We start from the raw sequence: 21,773 nt of genomic DNA on the forward strand, positions 1-21,773 counted from the left end.
TATATATATCTATATCTATATATATAGTTAACCAGATTGGATGAATGTGATACCTTAATGACTGACATCAATCCAGTCTTGAACTGAAGTACACCCCTGCCCTCACTGTTTGGATCCAAATTTTGCGCCATACTATATGCTTGCTCACAAACTGAATAAAAATTCAATAGCCAAAGAGTGTGAACTATACAAGTGAACAATAAAATTCGATGAAATGAAAGAAGAGGCTCCGGTGTATAGAGAGGACCTATAGCAATAAAGACTTGCAAGTGCTTTAGTGAAATCAATCGTAAACACAAAAATACATGCTCAAACGCACATGATAGTAAACATGAAGCACTCATTGACCTTCGATGTGAAATTCAAAGATAGTTAGGTGCCAATACAAAAGAATACTCATGGAGATGATTTCTTTACCCCTCAAATGCATTTACTTAGGGCCCATTTAGCAACAATTTTGTTTTCTATTTTTGTTTTCATTTTTGTTATATTTTTTAAAACATGTTTGGATAGTATAATTTTTATATGATTTTATTTTTAAAATTTTTAAAATCAAATCATCTTGTTTTTAAAACACTCATAACACCAAAAGATCTTTTGAGTGTTTTTAAAAAACAACTATCACAGCAAACAAGTTTTAATTCAAATCAAAACAATAACAAAACAGGAAAAAAAAATAGCAAACAAAAATACAATTGATCCCAAACAGAGGCTTAGGGATACAAAAATGAAACTACAGTTATTTCCAATTTTTCTTCCTAAATGAGATATTGATCCCATATACACCATTAAATATTAACAAGCAAAATGCCCATTCTCTCCCAATCAGAACCACAATTAGTTTGAACCCTCGTTAGATACATTTACAATGAATTTGTTGTATTGAGAGAACATATGTGATTTCTTGTAACAAGATGAACTAAAATCTAAAAAAAAAATTTCGCTTTTCAAATATACAAGGAAAAAATACAACAACAAGTTTTTATCCCACTAAGTGGGGTCAGCTACAGGAATCTTTTTTCTCCATTGCATCCAATTAAGTGTCATATTTTCATTTAATTCAAATAAATTAAAGATCAATTTTTATACAATACACTAGAGTCCTTATAGGTCTACCTCTACCTTTCTTAACAAAAATCAGATCTAAAACATATAATTGGATTATCAAATGGTCGGCGTTTAATGTGACCAAACCATCTAAGACAATTTTCTCCAATCTTCTCTGCCACTGAAGCTACACCAACCCTTTCATAGATACATTCGTTTCGCATTTTATTTCTAAGTGTCAAGCCACTCAACCACCTAAGCATTCTCATCTTAGCAACACTTAACTTAGTTTTATGCTTCTCCATTAAAGGTCAATATTCAATGTCATAAAGCATTGCAGGTGTCACCCCATCTTATAAAATTTTCTTTTAATTCTAAGTGGTACTTTTCTATCACACAATAGGCCCAATGCATTCTTACACTTAAATCAACAAACTTGAATTCAACTAATAATATCCTCATCGATGTCACCATCACTTTGAACAATAGACCTGAGATACCCAAAACATTCATACCTTTTAATGATTTGATCACCCATAGTAACAATTCTGCCACTAAAATTATATTAGAAGAAGTCTACTTTAGATCTAATCAAACGAAGACTTTTAGACTCTAATCTAGACCCCCATAATTCAACTTTTTTCAGGAACTCTTTCTCTAGTCTTATCCACAAGAAAGGTTTCTATAGCGAATAGCATACATCAAGGTACGTCCGCCTGTAAATGTCTAGTAAAAGCATCCATAACTAAAACAAAAATATATGAGTTTAACCTCATCCCAGATGTAATCCAACTGAAATAGGAAAATACTTGGTAAATCCTCTTCCTGTTTGAACGCATGTATCAGCCCTAGAATACATATATTTAATGACTTAATATAAGTCATATCAATACCCTTCTTTTTTTAAAACTCTCCAAAAAACTTCTCTTGGAACCTTATTGTAAGCATTTTCCAAATCAATAAAAATCATATGCAGATCCTCCTTACTCTCTCTCTGTACTTCTCCATAAAACCTCTCAATAAATGTATGGTTTCAACAGTAAACTTGCCTCGCATAAATCCAAACTGATTATGAGAAATCTTTGTATTGCGTCTTAACCTATGTTCAATTACTCTCTCATAATTTTAAAGTATGACACATTAACTTTATTCTTCTATAATTTGCACACTCTAGTGCATCCCTTTTATTCTTAAAAACGGAGACCAAAAAACTTATCCTCCGCTCCTCCAGCATCTTTTTAAATTTTAAAATAATATTAAAGAATTTATTAAACCAAGAAACTCCCAAATCTCCAAGATATTTACACACTTCAATTGGGATATCATCAAGTCCTATTAATTTTCCACTCTTTATTGAATGACAAAATATTCTTCCAATGTCGCCTTCAAGGGTTCAATGAAAGTCGTCGTTATAAGAGTCCACTAGTAGTCATTCTTTATAATGTATTTAACACCTTACACTTGATGGAATCCATCCAGCAAAAACGCCTAAATTATAGCTAATAACAAATATGCTTCTTGCTAGCCACCCTACAGCATTTACTCAGTAAACATTCACTATAATTAACTAATTAAAAAACTGTAGTTTGAATCAAACAGATTCACATGAAAATGATGATCAAGACGATGAAAGTATAACATAGCATAAATAAATGACTCAAAACACCCTCTGTTCCCAAGCAACAGTATTTATTTAAGACGTTTGATAATTGATATAATTAGTGCAAGATTACTAAAAAAAACTTAATAATTCATTTCATATGCAGAAATTGCATTAATATTTAGGTTTTACATAATGAAATTATCATATATCACACATAAACAGCCCAAAACGCCCTCCCTTCACAACATCATTTTTCTTTTAAGAAGTTTGGTATGCATGGCGGAAGATCACAATTAAAAACCTCTATAAATAGTTTTTATCCAGGTCTGCATAGCGGAAGATCACAACTAAAAATCTTTAGAATTAGTTATTATGCAGATATCATATAAATAGTTAAATTTACAAATAAGGATTCTCTCACCAAATCTTTAACTTGTTTTTTATATTACAAAAGATAAGCCCAACCAAGAATCAAAAAACCGATGCAAAAGCAGGTGTTCTGGCAATTATATGTGAGAAGTCAATACTGGTAGCAATATTAGTAGCAATACTAGTAGCAGTATTAGTAGTAGTGGCTGCGGGCATTGACAATTTCATCTTCTGACTTGATCAAATAAAGGATTATCGCGTTTTACAAAACAGAAATGGGTTGCGAATCTCACCCAATTAAGGTTGCTTAGAAGAAACAACTTGTAAGTTTTTAAAGCTCACATAATCAAGAATTGAATCACTAGTATAACGGTATATGAGCTGTGCAAGGATGTCACTTACGGATCCTCGCAACATTGGGATCCTCATCCTCAATTTCATCTGCAGCTTGTAGGATTGCGTCGATGTTGGTAGTCCTGCCAAGAGACGGAGGTACGGCCCCAGCGAGCCCCGATGCGGATTGGCCGGGCCTCTGGCCAGCAGTCCTAAGCTGCTCCCTCTGCAGGGTCGCCCGCACAAGACGCTCCCAGTTTTCGTAGACCGTCATGGCCGCCGGAAAGGCGAAAATCTAGCTCAGTCGGAAATGTTTAATATATGAGGCAACGCTTAGGGCGTCGGTCCAGCTTTAAAAGAACTGGGAGAAGATATTGAGGTACTGGCGAGAGGAAAGCAGAGGAGAGAGCGAAGCCCTAACAACTCTGAGAAGACTAAACGGAGGTGGAAAAACTCGGTCGGACGAAGGAGTCGGAGATGAAGGTATTAAGATACGATGACGCGGAGGAGATTATCGGGGACGGGGTGTGTTTTTTCAGACCAATTAATTTTACTACTCAAATTTATTGCCGCGGTGAAGCAACCCATTTTCACACTGCAGTTTGCTTGGCGGAATGGACAAGGCTCGTTGCTGAGTAAAAAATATTATATTCCAACTCATTCTAATGGTTCGTTTGGGACAGCTTATAAATGTGGGCGGCATTTTCAAAACGTCGTCGTACTATTTGGTTCGCGCGTTTCACCAGTTTATCCGAAACTGTATTTGGATTTTTACACTAAACGCAGACCGCAGGTCGACCCCTGCGGTTGGCCCGCGGGCCGCGTTGCTTATCCTGAAACAGACAAGCTTACCCAAACGGACCAAACGGACCCTAAGTTTAATGGTGGAGTGTCGAATGTCAAATAACTTCTATCACTTTTAATATTGAACATATCTGACACGTGACGCCTCATCATTACACGCCTAACACAATTTACATTAAGAATTCTGATGTAACTACAACCATAAATGTACAAATATGATTTTTTTTTAGTTGGTATTTTCTCAACACTTGTGATTTAAGTACGACAGTAGATTTTAAATTATGATCTTATTTAAAAAAAATATTGTAATAATCACAGTATATTTTTAGTATCACATTATCACTCCGCAGCATCCCAGTTACTTTTTAAAAAATATATAACTCCCCAATTAGATTTTATATCTATACAAGTTTAATCAAAATTTATATTATTATTATAAAATCATTTTTGCGATTTTATCTAAGAAATTGTTCCTTATAATTTTTAGAAGGTAAATCTCGAAGTTAATTAGGTCTAAATTTTCATATCAAGTTTTGCTTTATTAAAACAAACAATCCTGAATTTGTAGACAAGAAGTGCCGAGATTCTTTTTTTTTTTTTCTTTTCCTTTTGAATTCTTTCCATAAAATCTATAATATATAAATTCAGCTTTATATACCTCATAATAGCTATAATTATTTATTTTCATGAGAAAAAATATCTGAAAAATTAATTCATGTAATAATACCACATTTTTTTAAGACTATTTATTTAAAGTTCGTCCCAAATAGCTTCAGTTCAATCAATATTCAAATAAAATTTGAATTATATGAGTAAAATTCGCAGCATTCGAACATTATTCAAACATGGCTAGGATTAATTTCAAGACATGTGTAACATGGCTCAATATTTAGAATATATTTCAAACATGATTTGAATAATATTTGTGCATGATTTATTTACGATATGTGCAATGTGGTATGTTCTGAAAGCCTTATCACAACATACAACATTAATTTTAAGGTAGATAAAATAAATATGGCATGACAAGTTGTAAGATTGTTGGGTGCCTGAAAATTCTCAGTGATAGAGTGATTAATTAATCTCTTAGCATTGTAGGAAGATCCAACAAATAGACATATAACAAAAAGATAGCAGGAGAAAACACAAAAAAAATTACTAGAAAAACTCTTAAAGGGAAAAAATCATGGGATTTAAACCAATTAAACTAATCCATTATAAATGTGTAATTACAAAGACGAGCACTTTTCTCACAAGTGAGAGAGAATGGTTACAATTTTGCACTAGTTATAACAATTGTTCATATACAACTCATGTCAATTTTTCAAAAGTCCGGTTAAAATTGACAGAAGTTATCGTTGGATCTTCAATAAGACGATATGTGTTACAGTTGTATTTCAGATACAATGTTAGAAATAGGGGTGGTCAGCCAGCAATGATCAATGGTGGTCAATAGCTATCGAGGTCAGAAGTTATCGTTCGGTCTTTGGTTTAGAACAACACTATAATTAATTATCGTTGGATCTTCAATATGACATTATATGTTACATGTGTATTTAAAATATGTCATTGCAAACAAAGATGGTCAACGACGGCGAGCAGGGAAACCGATGGTGAGCGGTGGTCGGCGGCTACGGAGACCGAAAGTTTTTGTCGAATCTTAAATATGGCATCATATGTTACGACCGTATTTTCGATACATAGTTAAAGCATAGGCAGTCTGTTGTGGCGAGTAGTGATCGATGATGTTCAAGGGCTACGAAGGTCGAAAGTTATCATTGGATCTTCAGTATGATGTTATATGTTGTGGTCTTGTTCCTGATACATCGTTACAAGCAAAGGTGGTTGACGACAACGAGCCGGTGCAGTGCATGGTGATTGGTGGTCGGCGATTACGGAGGCCTACAGTTATCGTCAAGCCTTCAGCCCAAAACATCACAGCTGTGAAGATAAGAGGTCAATTTATAACATCTAGGGAAGGATCATTTTAATCCTTTAGCAATTAACTTTCATTAGCACCTATTTTGATGATTTCAAGGCCTTAATGATCATGACCTCATAATTAAGTAAACTTATACTTATTGGATTTCGTTCGTCGAGAAGCTCGATTTAACTATAATTTTTCAAAATTTGGAGTTTATTAGGCAATTCCATTAATATATAATGCCTCCAAATATGTTTTAATAGTTTGATTTGGATTTAATTTGAATAGGATTAAATAATTTTAGAATCATTTGGTTTGTCTTTTTGAGATTGTCAATTTAGCTATAAATTTGTTGAAATTGCGGTTCTGTATGATCTTTAATTTGAATATAAAATATTTATTATTAAAAAAAGCTTTAAGATTTGTGTTGAAAGATAAAATTAATTAATGATACATCACTAGTCCTCTTATTTCTAGGTGATGTTATTTATTTTATTTGAAAATAAACATTTGTACTTTGAGATGTTTTAAGTTATTATGGGTACCTTCTAAACTTTGAATTAGATTGTCGTTGTTACAGTTGTCAGTGGCATGGCGGTTGTGGTCTAAAGGCAACAGTGGTTGTTAGCTAAATGTTACTCCAGCAGTGGTAACAACCATAAGGAGGTGGTAAATGTCTGACGGAGCAATCGCTCACACACAGAGGCATATGTGTGTTCGTATAAGCAAAGGGGTATAATTATGTATTAAAAGTGTAATGGGATCCAAAAGCGGGTACGAACGCAAATAGGAATGAAACGGAACGCATGAGAATGAACCGGTGTGTGCATGGGCTCGAGTGGAAGCATGCAGGTGCTTGAACAAGCGAGTGCGTGTGGGAGCAAATGCTTGCATGCGCAAGCTGGCATGCATGAGCTGGTGTGTGCTTGGATGTGTTAGCATTGCAGGTGTTGTGGATTGTAAGAAGCAATGATGATGTGCAGGCAAAACGATGGGGCACCAGCAAGCCGGTGGTGGGTGTGTATAGAGTAAGGTAATGACATAAATGATTTTTAATGCATGTGTTGTCAAGCTATGCGGAGCATATATTAAGATCCCAGCTTTGAGGAAACAATGATGTAAATGAGTGTAATATCATATATTCTGCAAACCATCTTGTCGTGACAATGTTTTTCTTTTATATGTTGAATGACAGAAAATATTAATATGAAAACTTATGAACTTTAACTAGTTCTTCAATAAGCAATCTTATCTTCCACAATTTCAGTATGCTTGAATTTTGATTAAATCACTGTTAAAATACAAAAAAAAAAAATAGAATACAAAGGAAGATTGTCGCAGATAAATTAATATTTCCCATGAAAAACTAAATCACATGATGATTAAACAAAATTCAACTTCTGTCCAAAGGGAAAAATTAATAGACTCCGATAAGGATGAGCTTCTTGCTTATTTGTAATGAAATAAATTATAAGAGAAAAAATTTGTTTTTCTTCTTCAATTTATCTTCCACGCGCTTGGTAAAGCTTTATCTCAGTATTGTGGTAGTAGTCAATGCAGCAATTCTTTTCATGCAGTTCTACTACTGCAATGGATTTGTACCTCAGCTTGAGAAGGGTTAAACTGTGGCAACTATACGAGCGCGCAAAGGGAATGATTGGGATTGTGATTGATAACTTCAACCTTACAGAAAATGCTTAAATTAAAATGACTGTATGCATTCTAGTAAGTTACACCGACATTCTTTAGCTAGAAGAACATCACTATGCCGCAATACATACCTTTATTTATCTGGAAGAGAGTAGCTTCCCTGTCAATAAGATTCAACTTAGTTTTGATTGTAATCAGAATAAGCATCAATGAAGCTAAGCATTTGATGCTAGAGATATCATCGACTAACTAATCTAATCGTGGAAAAGGAGAATTATCTTTTGGACAAGTTTTGTTAAGATTAGTATATCCAATACACATCTTCCAAGCTCCAAAAGCCTTCTTCATCATAACAATATTTACTAGTTAAATGGGATGATGCACCTCAACTATGAAATTGGCTAAAAAAAAATTTTAGCTTTTTACTTAATCGTTTGTTCACATTATGACATAAAGTTTCCCTTCTTCTGGATGATTAACTTATATGTAGGGTTGATCATTCAAAAATGCACAATTAATTCAGGATCAACCTCAAACATATCTCTCACATTTGAGACATTCACTTTTTTATTTCTACAGAGAAATTAAATGTATTTCAAAGTTGTCAAACTAGACAAAAGAAATTCAAACTACACAATATGTAAGGGTGTTTTTTAGCTAAGGAGACACATTAAAATCCTGTTGCGATAGTTTTTTATCTTAAAGTTCAAAACTCTTGTTGTTGAGAGTCTTGAACAGGCAAGGTTAAGCTTGTCTAAGGCAACACGATTGTGGCATTTTTTTTAATCCAAGTGTGTAACACGGGCTTCAAATGGTATTAAAAATTTTATCTTGAGGTGTGGAATAGAAACCACAGCCCTAAAGATTGACTAGACAGGTCCTTCGCAGATGGCATCACATGATGATTTCAACTTGACAACAATAAATTAGATCAGGTGAGTCATCTATTCAGGGAACACTCCCAATGCAACGGGAAGATTGATTGCTCCATTATCAATTTTGTAGAGAGGTTTTGCGACATGTTACATTTTTTTCCTTAATCAACCATCAACTAAGGACTGTTGAGTAAAATAAAACATCGATTAAACTCCCTTTATCAATAAGGATTATCTTTATGTTATTGTAATGGCCACCAATTCTGGCACTTATAATAAGAGAATCATGGAGAGGAGTTTGAAAGCCTTCGAGATCATATTCATCAAAAAGTTTTGGAGCGATTAACACATGGTTTCTTATGTTAAGGTTCTTCATAAATAGTGATAGAACCTGCTTATATATCAATGATCCTCTTGTGATCCTTATAAGTTTGCCAATAGTCTAAATATTTTCTCATAATTATTTATGGGTTGTTTCCCTCCAATAAGGGCATTATTACTGTGGGGGATCAAGTTTTGAAAGAATTGACATAAATACCCTTGTCGGATTAAACTTTTGAGAATTAGGATAACACCTTGTGTCCCACATCTACTGTAGTTATGAATGAATCAAAATTTTCAAATATAGAAAATTAAGTTATCTATGTTATAAGGATAAATAATTTGGTTTTAAAACTTTATTTTCTTTGGTTATCTGAAAAATTTATTGGGCATTATGACTTCATCTCTTTTGTATTTGTTACTTGTTTTGGTTGTGGCATTATAGCCTTAGTTTGGATGAGTATGATGTTTTTATTTTAGGTAAAAGTGTCATGCTTCATGAGAAGATGATGATACATATGAGATCTCAGTTGGTTGAACTTCTTGAGGATGGTGCCAAGGTGTCAGCCCTAGCTAGCACGGGTGGTCACGAAATCAACTTGGATGGTGACGTTGATTGGGATCAGACACTCCTTTTATCTCCCTCATATATTTCATGCCCATGAAGAGGGAAGCTTTGGTTTTGGAAGCAATTGATGTTGTTTTTTTTCTCTTAGTCCATGTACGAAGTGATTGTCAGCCAAAAGATAGAGGCAATGGGGTTTGAATGGATGTCATGCTTGTGGACCCGTTGCTAGAAGGTCTTTATCAGAAATGAAGGGGGACAGAGCCATAAGACAAGAGATCCTTCTTAGTTTTCATTGAGCTTTCTTCATAGATGTCAGACTGTGAAGAATTTTATTTAAAGGGAAGAATATTTCAGACAAACAAGATAAGGCCTCACTTCTTTGTCAATCCTAACCATGATTAGATGCCTAAATATGAATATTTGTTGTTTGATAATTTATAAGAGAATGTGAATCATCATTTCTTGAAGACATTAATAGAGAAGGGATCTTAGTCTCCTTCTACAAATAGTTTTGATAGATGCATGCTCTGTCTTTAAACTTGGAGGAGGACATGAAATGTCCTAAGGAATAGGAAATTTTTTTATATTTTTTTATTAGAGATGAAGTGTGAATATTTTGAATTTCTTTGTAGTAATTTTGTAATAAATTTTATATGCATTTCAGATGTCCATATTTTATTATCTCTAAAATGGAAGTAACATTGTTCTTTGTCCTTTATTTGGGGTTGAAACAGTGCTAAGATTATTTGGTCCTTTCACCAAAGTCTTATTATACACTTGAGCTTAACAATTTTGTTCTAAAGCTAAGTTGTCGCTTTAGGCTGATCAAACATCACATAAGACGTATTAAGCATATCTTGTGACTGTCATCCTGGAGGGCTTACAGACTTGCCTTATGGATGATTCTCATACTACTCTCTGCTCTTTGCATATATAGAGGACCCTATTCGCTTGGGCTTGACTTGTGTTCAAGGAAGTTGCTTTTAAACCTCAGGGTTTTTTGTTGCTTAAGCATTGAGGTTTCCATTTCAACATATTGTTTGTACTCAAAAGGCTCCGATGAGCATTTATGCTAGATAATAATATAAATAATATCTTATAGTCATGGATCAACCGTGACATCTTTTAGGACAACATGCATGAGTAGTCAATTTAGAGGGGCCTGTCAAGGATGAAATGTTGCACCTTATTGTAGGAAAAAATCTACATTAATAGGGATGAAAAGTTTTAAAATTTTTCATTTTTGGTGGAAAAATAAAGATTTTTAGTCATTGCACCTGTGAATTTCGTTATTTAAAATCCATAAGAAAAGCTTGTCTGTCTTTGTACTTTGTATGGCATATTAAAGAGTATGCCATAACTATTTCTACAGATGGAGAGTGTTACTTGGATGATTTTGGCAGGGGCTCCCACATGTGATAAAGCTGTGTGAAATGATCTTCCTGTGCAGTGGCTCAAACTTTTCGCTCATTAACATCCAAATGATAAAACATCTCATTTTTTTTAATCTAAATACCAATCTATTCAAATTCTATCTAATGGAGCGCCTCCTCTCAAATATTGAGAGAGCTTATTTCCCCTTGTAAGGAAAATTTAGGATTTCTCCTTTATAGGGGTAAGTTCTTTTCCCTTTAATGAGTTTTATATAAGACCATTGATCACTCAAATATTAGCTCTTAGTGAAACTAAGTATCCTTTTTCTCTCATTCAATTTTTCTAAGGATGAAAAAGCAGGAACGAATGAGGAGGAGAGCACTGATCATGAACTGTTGTCGAGGAGTGCATTGAGGTTGCCAACCTTGTTCCATATTTCAAGGTTGGAGAGTGGATATATTCTTAAAGAACAGATGATAGGGGATTTTACCTTTATAATTTAGTGATTTGTTAAGGAACTTAGTTTGTGTCTTATAATGTGAGTGAAATAAAATTAAATTGTGTATTCATTCTTCTGATATCTTAGTCATTTCTTTATGTTTATAGCCTTCTCAAGCTGATTAGTGCAAAACTTGAGTTCCCTGAGTATTGCTCTTTAGAAATTTCATCTTAATGCTTGATTAAATTTAACTGTTAAAACTCGATTAGTTCTTAAATGTCAATTGTTTGGTTAAATGTGTCCACTTTTTATCTTTGGCGTACTTTGGGTGATCGATTATACAACGCATGAACATCTAGTGTGGAAAATTCCTGATTGACATATTTAATATTTAGCTATTTACTTAAGCTTTATTTTTCTTTTTATTATTATACAATTGCAGGTAAAAAATGAATTTGACAAGAAAATCCTAACAGGCAAGATGTTGGATGTTGTTTCAGAATTGGACGAGTCACTGCCACCTCTGCCTTTTTTTTAAAAAATAAGGCATAAATTATCTTATAGTGATGGGGCCTTGTACCTTCTTTTCTCTTTAAAATTTTTGTAAGGAATATTTACATATTGTAATAAAACTGATGATGAATGAGTCGATGTTACTCGTAGTTTGTATTTTGCCCATCCATTTCCTTCTTCTCTGGATCATTTATATATATGACTTTAATGGATTTTAATGTGTTCAATAATTTCTCCCTCATTTGCTACCAATATGTATTTTATTTCAAGAGTGAGGATAATTTTTTTTGCAAAGTGCTATAGCAAAAATGTAGCAAATGATAAAAAAAAAGATTATTTCATTACGACTCATCAAAAATACTATAAGAGCAAAGAAGTCATTTGCAAGAAAAGACTATCCTTCAACTCAAGAAGTTTTTTGACACTCTTGTAGAGCATACATCCTTGTGGGCTTTTAGCTACTACCATAAGATGGCCCGAGGGTTTTCTTGAGAGCGCAGTCTCTACCCTTTTAGTAACATTATCCGACCGTTAGGAGTTTTATGAGTTGTTCAAAACCTTTTCCATCAAATCAACAGAGTGTTCTGGACTACAAAATTTATATATTGATAACTTGAGATGCTTTCTCTCAATGGGTTTTTTCACGATATATTGCTTTAAGAAAAAAAATCTTCAAATCATCTCTACAACATGTTTGGGGGACCTCCTTGCTTGAATAGGTGATGAGTTTTTAGAGTATAGGCTCCACTTGCTTTTTTACTATTTAAGCTCCAAACCACAATGGTTGATCTTTTTTACGCTTGATCATGGGTTGTATCGTCTACTGATACACCTAAATTATATAGTGTTTTCAGACACATTTTTATACATATATTTGAGATATTGCGCTTTAATGGAAGGTATTAGTGTGTTTTTCTTTCAGGTACATGTAAAAAGTTGAAAAATGCTAAAAAGAGTGAAAAAAGGATCAAATTTGGAGCAAAAATGTGAAATTTGTGCAAAAGTGTTTTGGCGCCTATGTGCCAGATCCGGCGCTTAAGCGCCGGTGAAACAGATAATGTCGCGCCTAAGCCCCACATGCCAGAGGCAGTTATTTGACGGTTTTCTTTATTTGACTAAATTTTGAAGAGGCATTTGAGGCATTTATTGGCTAAATAGGGTGGTTATGACCACTAGAAATGAAAATATTATTAAAAAACTTGTGAAAGGAGGCATCCCTTGGAGAATACATGAAATTTGGACACATTTTGAAGAATTTCCAAGGCACCTCTTGGAGATTTATAAAAGAAGGAAGTTTTTACATTTGAAGGGGGTGCTTGAAGAGGGAGAGAGTGCTGAGTCCTAAGAAGATCGTAGAGAATTTTGTGGAGAGATTCAGACACCACAAAATTTATTTTATCCTTTTTGTTTGTAGTTTTATTTTGAGAGCTTAGAGTGTTGTAACAGAGAAGAGATTCAAAGGAACTTCAAGAGTTTGGTGAAGGATTTGAGATAAGTTTTTTATATTTATTTTTAAACTACTTTTGGTTTTAATCGAGACTTTTTGTTGGTATGACAATGATTTCAACTTTTAAACTAAAGTGTAGTTTTATTTTCTCCATGGATTCTGAGTAGTTTTATTTATCTTTCTCTTTAAAATGATAAGTAATTAATGAGTTGGATGGAAGTTATGGAGAGCACTAAACTTTAATGTTGGAAGAATTTGGGATGATTTAAATCCATGTACTTCATTTACTTCTTAATTTGGCCTATCTAGATGTTAAAATTTATTGTGAGAACATGTAAGAATCGAGAACATGTAAGAATGGTATTGTCTCAATCAACAATTGGAAAGAATTACATGAGGTTGCATGAATGAGAATGTAATTCATATGATTTAGTGAAAATAAATAGGGAAATAACTTTGAAGGGTGTAGAGTTAGTGTACTTTAAAGTGACAGGTTAAAGCCCCCAACTTGATTTATTGTTTTAGGTTCTTATACGAGATGTTAGCCCCAAGGTGGAGGGAATCGAGAGAACTCTAGAGTGAGAACGGGTATCTTCCCTGCCTAGCCAGTCTTCATAACTATTTAAAATTTAAATTAGCCAATGTTCTTTATAACATCTCTAGTAAGGGTAAAGAATATTATTGCTCCTATTTAACACAACACAATTTGCATACTTCCACAATATAATTTATATACTTATTACTGATTCAAGAAAATGAGAAAGATATTTTCATAATCTGTGCTTTTCTTTTACATACACTAAAGTTATTTATAATTTGTTACTGTTTTGTCAAAATATCAAAAAATACCAAAAATATTTGAATTTTTACTACTGGCATATTAATGTAAAAATCATCTTTAGTTTAGATAATTATCTTTCTTTTTAGAATATAAAGTTTGTTGTTCAATAGTGTATATTGCATATTTTCTCTGTGGGTTTGATAATCGGGGCTTAAGCAAAAAGTTCTATATTACTTGATAACGATACGTATACTTGCGTAGTATCCAATATATATATATATATATATATATATATAAATTGAAAAGTTAGATTCTTATTTTATTTAAGATCAAGTTTTTGGTGTTGTTGCAAAATAAAAAAATATAAGTAAAAAAAGATAATTAAAGACATTGTTATATTGTTGCATATAAACAATCCGGGATCATCTACCTTCTTCAACACTGGGTCTATTGGTTTTAATCATCATTCTTTAATCTTTGCGTTATAATATTTCATCACTCTTCTCTTTGCTTGTTCCTATCACAAGGATGATTGATCCAAGATTTCTTTCAAGTAATCCAATGAGTATTATAATCCTTCACTGCTCAACGTTAAGTACCTGTCTAGTTCAGACTCTTCAAAATTTAAAGCTGTGAGAACCCGTTAGTTGAACACATCATATTCAACAAAAATGATCGCATCAACTCTATTGGAAATGCTGAAAGGAGTTTGACCAGTAAAGTTCAAAGCTTTTGCAAAGTGCCTATATAATTGATGGAAGCACTCCAACCCTCTCAGGATTAGCTCTTTACAGCTTTATCTTGAGTAAATTTAGAATATGCTTGATGGTTGTCTCTACTTGATTTTTGCTCTTAGGATAATGAACAAAAGTAATACAAAATTGTTTCCCTTGGTTATTAAAAAATTATTTTATCCTTTTACTAACAAAGTGAGTGTCATTATTGTTGATAATTACCATGGGCACGCGATGTCTACAAATGATACCAGTCCATATGAAATTACAAAGTACAATAGTTGTAATTTTGGTCAAGGGTGTAGCCTTTATCTATTTGAAGAAATGATTTATCATGACGATGATATATTTTCTCGATCCATTCTAAGTTTATCAGTTGTAATTTATATGATGGTTGAAGTCACACCAGGACAAATTTCTAACATTGTTCAAATTTTTTGGAGACTTCTTCAGCGTCCTTTCGGAGAGTGGGTGACAAACATTCTTACTTGAGTATTTTGTTAGCTAAAATTCTTTCATCAAAATGGATTTAACATTCTTCTGAGAAAATTTTCTATAGAATCTTTTCCTTCTCATCTTCTCTAGCACATTTCAGTGAAATGGAAGTTACAGACTTTTGGAATAATTCTATGACAATGATCAAATAATGTGTTGCTTTGGCAATAAACATGTGAAGATCCCTAACATTCATCAGTGCTACACATGTTGATAGATATTGCATTATGGAGTCAATCCAGCTATCGACCGACTTTGATTGTAGGATTGCAATTTTAGTTTCTTTGATTATTGGTCGATGCAAGCTCACATGACATTAGTTGCTAATGTCTTTCCTTCAAACAATAAGTTGACGAATTGATTTTCTTCTTGTGGGTTATGTTCAATGTGAAAGTGCTTGAGTTTTCTTATGTATGCTTTATCTTTGGTCAGATATTTAGGCATTATTCGATCCCTCATTTCAAAAAGTCCATTGAGATGGTTGACCATCAATTGAGAAACTGATATAACAAGGAAATGTGTTATTTCAATTCCTATTTGAGAATCTTATGCCAACAAACATTGTCTCAAATTCCTCTTGATTGTTGGTAGCATCAAATCAAATTGGATTGAATTACTTAGGGTGTATCTTTAAGGACTAAATAGAACCATTCCTATCTCTTTCAAGAATTCTGTAAGGCTTTGTTTATATAAAGCATCCAGAGTATGTCTCTTTTGTGCTGACCCTTTCATCATTTAGCCCTTGAGAGAAATCAACTAGAAATTTGGCGGTGACTTGGGCCTTGATTGCAGTTTTGGTTGTGCATAAGATATCAAGCTCACTCAGCTATATAACTCATTTCAATAATCTCCTCAAATGACCAGGCTTGGTTAATACAAAATTCAACAAAAGGTTAGTTATGACATTGATTGTATGAGTCTAAAAGTAAGAACATAATGTTCTTGCTGATGTTATCAATGTCAATATAAGTTTATCCATCATCAAGTATTTATAATTTACTTCTTGAAGTATTCTACTAACATAATAGTTTGAATTGTTTCTTAATCTCCTCTAGAATGAGCACTAAATTAATACCTTTCCGGCCAACTCCCAAAAAGATGCACAACTCCTCTCCAGGAATGAGACAATGTAATAAAGAAAGTAACGATAGAGATTCTTTAAGTTAAACTGAGGCTTACCACATTCTTTCATCCATGTGAACTAAGTAATGACTTTAATAGTCTTGAATAAAGAAGAACAATGATCTTCAACGTTCATTTTGAACTTGTCGAGTTTTATAAATTTTTCAGTTAAGACTTGCATCCCTTTGATATTCTTTGGAGGTATCATGTTTAATATGACCTACATCGTTTCTAGATTCACCTTTTATCATTTAAGGCATTAGTAAATACTCGAGAAATTTGCTAGAGCTCACTCAAAAAGTGCATTTTAGATGATTAAGTTTAAGGTTAAATTTTGTTAGAGTAGTAAAGGTTTCCAAAGATCTTTAATATGTTGTTGCGTGTATTTATTTCATTATAAAGAGATTATCGATATAAACTTTAATATGTCTTTTCTTTTGACACGGAATAGCTAAGCCTCTAAAACAATAAAAGTCAATGTTCACTCTGAGCATCTCACCAAGGGTCCAGGTGAATACTTTGCATTGACTTATCATAAATAAGATGATTTGATCCCTATGAAAACTGTTGAAATAATCATTGACTAGAAGGGTTCTACATGTTTCTTCTTCAAAAACATGTACAAAATCTAGGGTATTGGTGGTCTCAAGATAGTTGCTTTTATTGTTATTCAACAAGAGGAGATCTATCTTCATGTATATTCTCCCTAGCTCTCAGTAGTAGGTTCATAATTGTTCTAGATCTCCTCAAACAGTGATGATATGTCTGTTAGTTGGAAACCTGATGGTGATGTGATAGGTGGATGCAACAGATATAAAAATGTTTAACATAGGCATGCCAGAGATGGAATTGTGCATTTTGGGGGCCTCAAAGACGATGAAGTCAGCTGTCACCATGTATTGGCATTCTCCTTCTCCCCAAGTGATTGGAAGGGTGATCACCTCAAACATATCTTTTCACTCTCATAAATAATTGAATAGTGGTCCAAAGGTGGATGATAGCTGATTAATGGCTATTCCCAACTTTTCAAAAGCTTATTTGAATAGGAAGTTTACGAAGCTACTGATGTCTATCAGGATGTTATCGATTTGATAATCCTTAATGAATGTTGTGGCTATGATGACATCGTTGAAAAGATTCCCACTGATAGATAGATTGGTGTTTGAAAAAGTAACAAGAGGGTTGATGGGTGTAGGGCTATCAAAATGGCTCGTTGTTCATGAACAATTAGTGTTCGACTCATTTTGTAGCTCATGTTTGATTAGTTTGTTAAGCAAAAGAGTTGAACACAAACTATTTTTTGTGCTCGAAATATAAATGCACCAAATACAAACAAAGATCTATTTGTTCGTGTTCGACTCATTTTGGCTCGAAAAAATTAAATTGATGAGTATTATTTTAAAATAGTTTAATTGGCTACAAAGCTGCAAAGATTTATAATCACTATAAATTATTAATTAAAAAGTAGAATTAAAAATTAAATTATATTTAAATGAATATTTTAATATAAATAATAAGATTTAAATCTCACACATACCCTTAACATCTTTTACCTGTGAACACAAACAATTTTTTTGTGCTCATAATATAGATGAGATGATCATGAGCAGTGGTATTTTTTAGCGAGCCGAACACTAGCCAAGCATGCTCTCGCTCAAGCGTGACTCGTTTACACCCCTAAATCAGTGTAGCACACTTAACCAGAGTGGCTGATCAAACCTCTCTTGTCTTTAATCTCTTCATGTTGGACATTTATGAAGCTTTTGGTCTGTCTCCTCCAGAGATGACCGGCACAATTTTGATGATGTGGACTAGCCATACTAGAGTAGGCACATCGCTACTACCCTCGACAGACGCCTTACCCTATCATTGTGTATGGCTTTTGAGGCTACAAATTATTTCAATTTTCTCATCTTGATTAGCTCTTTGACTAGATTATGAAGAGGTTAAGACTCTTTGTGTGGTGGCCATGATCCTGACGGTACACACAATATTTATGTGGATCACACATGTGTTTGCCTGCTTTCATGGGGAAAGGATTTCTAAAGCAATCTTTGTTATGAAAGAACTGCAACATTTTGTTAATAGAAACCCTCAATGATGTGACTTTAGCAGGAGGGGATAGTTAAAGTAATTCTTGATTCCTCTCTTGTCTTCTTTTGACTAGTCTCTCGTTGGTGTTGGTTTGCTCGTGACGAGTATATTTTTTTGGCAATGCCCTAAGATTTATTCTTGAAGCTGTTCATTGGATCTTTGGGATCTTCAAGGAATTAGCTCTGGAACTTCTCTCTGGGCTTTGGTGGTTGAAAAGGTCCAAGGTAGGAATTGTGCTCTTTAGAAGAGATGTAGCTATTTGCGAGCTCCAATAGATTCACCAACGTCTTTGGTTTCTACAAGCAAGGGCATACTAAAATGGAACTTCCTGGAGTTCTTGAGCCAAATATATTTGAGTGATGTCAGGTTCAAGATCCTAGATATCCAACGTCTTCCGTTGAAAGTAGGTGATGAAGTTTTTTAGGCTCTCGGTGGGTTCTAGTGGATCTTCAGAAGAACTTGGGATTCATTCAGTGACTTTTGTGCGCTAACAAACTGAGCCACGAACCTGTATTTAACCTCTCTGAAGGAGTTGATAACTCCTTTCAGCAGATTATTGAACTAACACATAGATGATTCCTTTAGCACAATGAAGAATAAATGACATTCTAAAGCATTGTTTGTCTGGAGTAGACACAAAAGTGATTCTAATAATGCCAGGTAGTCGGTGGGGTCGGATTTTTCTCTATAAGATTCCAAAGAAAGAATCTTAAAACTTTCTTGGTGCCTCTACTTCCTCAATTTTGCATGGAAATGCATTCTTCTCTAACCTTTGTATTCTTCTTCCTCTCATAGCTTCATCATCTGATTAGTCGAGAAAGGGTATTATTATTATTATTATTATTATTATTATTATTATTATTCTTTCTTTTTCAGTCGAGGCCACAACATATAATACTTCTCTTAAATGATCAAGATCGTCCCCATGCAATCTTTCTCATTCAAAGATTAGGCTAAGGATTCTTCTTGGTCCAACTCTTGGTGGATCTTGCCTTGACGAATCTTGCCTCAGTGGATCTTACTTACAAACCATCGATCTTAACGATCAAGGGTGGTCCTTGATTCAGCTCGAGTATGAGAAATGGATGTTTCTTTTAGATTTTGTATAAATTCAATCTTCTTCTATGTCAACTTTTTGGTTTGCTGAAGCATGATTTTCGTAGTGCAATCCATCGTTCTCCTTGTTCTTCATATGAACTTCATGCTCCCCACATAATTTAGGATTTTGAATCTTTTTGGGAAGTGAGGTCTTGTATTGTTCTTGAATACATTCAACACTGTACAAACTTGTATCGTAGAGAGAACATGAGAGAGAGAGAGAGAGAGAGAGAGAGAGAGAGAGAGAGATTGATGCTAGTTCCGAGAGTGAATTTTAGAGAATGTATTGAGCCTTATCTCCAGTAAGCTAGAAAAGTCTGACCCATCGAAGATTCTTTGAGTGAGATTTTTAATGAGAGTACTGGGATCCCCCTCTGAAAAAACCATTTATCGATCTCCTTTTGACTTCTCTTTTATTCCCAAGAGAGAAAAGTAATAAAAAAATAAACAAAATCTATTTCATACTGCACAGAGCCCTTTCTCAGTGTCTTGATAAAAATACTATGATGTGGGTTTCTGACGGTGTTGGTACAATGCCCTTCCCTCGTGTCTTGATGAGAAGAGAGTTGCAAATATCAAGTGATGCTTTTGATGATGTCTTGATAGATATCCTCACTAATCATTATGACACTCCTATAGTTGCTCTCGCACAAAATGGCTAATACCATTCTTTCAGGAGGAATGCATACAACCATTGCACGATCTAGCTACTTCGATAGGTGGGTTTAATACAACCACTTGGACATGTGGGATAGATTCAACCACTTCCACAAATGGTCTAAATCCAAGGAAAATAAGTAAAAAATGTTTTAGATACATGTATTTGTGCTTACATATTTATTTTTTAAAAATACGACTCTTGTTAAGGACCACTTTTATTTTTATTTTATTTTATTTTATTTTTATTTTAAACAAAACATATTTGTTTGATTTCTTTTTAAATAATATTTTTTCCAAAATAAATTAATTTATTTTTTAAAATAAAAAAATACAAATATTTTAAAAATACACTAAACTAATAAATTTTTAGAAATCAGAAATAAAAACACAAAACAAAAAATAAAAAGTGATCCCAAAAGCCCTTAAATTTATAGCAAAGGTAAATAATCAACCCCAAAAATTTTAATTGTATTACTTTTATTTTTACCAGAGTTAGAATCTTTTTTTTTTTTTTGGTTAGTAGGTTTCCCTCCTAGATTTTTAACATTTGCGTATTATTAATTAAAATTCTCTAAACCTTGAAAAAGGAGGAAATTACTAAGGCCGCATTTTGTGTCTTGGATTCTTGACGTAGCTCTACGTGCCTAGAAGTTTATTCCTGAGTTATTTTCAATAATCCCAAAATAATCCTTTACCGAGAGTTATTTCTGGGTTATTTCGGGATTATTGAATAATCCAAAAATAACCTGAAAATAACTCAGCAATAACATCTGCAACACGTAGAACTACGTCAGGAGTCCGCACGAAAAAATTAGGCACTACATACACACCATTCATCCATTTTTTATATTGTCATTCCAATATAAATTCATGATAAAACCCCAATCTATTCAAAAAAAAAAAAAAAAAAAACACTCAACGGTTACCTCATAAATATTAATACTTCTAATAAGAAAACACAAAATTTTAATTAAAATTATGCATATCAGGTTGCTGATAACATCAACCCTTACATCTTTATTCAGAAAAGAAAAAGGAAAAAATTACACATTCAACACCTACTTCTTATATATTTATTTATCTCATACCCAAACTTTAATTTTTACGATCTAAACCCTTTTATCTATACATGAAAAGATAAAATTTTGATTTTTAAAATATAGATATTTTCACCTATATATGAAAAGGTCGATCACATAGATAAAAATATTTTTATTGTAAAAATTAAAATTTAAGTGTGAGATAAGTAAATACATAAGAATTGGGTGCTATTTATGTAAATTATCCAAGAAAATTTACATATGCACCACTCAATTCTTATGTAATTATTTACTCAGAATCTACAGCACATAATTGTTCTTGCCGGCCCCCTCCATTGTAGCCTCGTACCCCCTCCCCTGCGGGTACCCCGCACCACCTGGCAGCCGCGTCGGGTCCTCGCCGTACATTGAATCCCCGTTACCAACCGCACCACCAATCGGCTGCCTCTCCGGCAACCCGCCGTACATAGAAGCCCCATCAC

General features: G+C 33.5%; 1 protein-coding gene across 1 annotated transcript in view; it reads right to left on the reverse strand.

Moving 5' to 3' along the window:
* Positions 1-3,898, reverse strand: part of LOC110039311 (callose synthase 10-like) — a 207,574-nt gene extending 203,676 nt beyond the window's left edge. Inside the window, 2 exon segments of the mRNA XM_020744331.1 lie at positions 54-151; positions 3,422-3,898. Coding sequence (XP_020599990.1) covers positions 54-151; positions 3,422-3,626 — 303 coding nt within the window. The 5' untranslated portion in view covers positions 3,627-3,898.
* Positions 3,899-21,773: the final 17,875 nt, after the last annotated feature.

Source organism: Phalaenopsis equestris, unplaced genomic scaffold (genome assembly GCF_001263595.1).
Source record: "Phalaenopsis equestris unplaced genomic scaffold, ASM126359v1 Scaffold000002, whole genome shotgun sequence".
Taxonomy (NCBI): domain Eukaryota; kingdom Viridiplantae; phylum Streptophyta; class Magnoliopsida; order Asparagales; family Orchidaceae; genus Phalaenopsis; species Phalaenopsis equestris.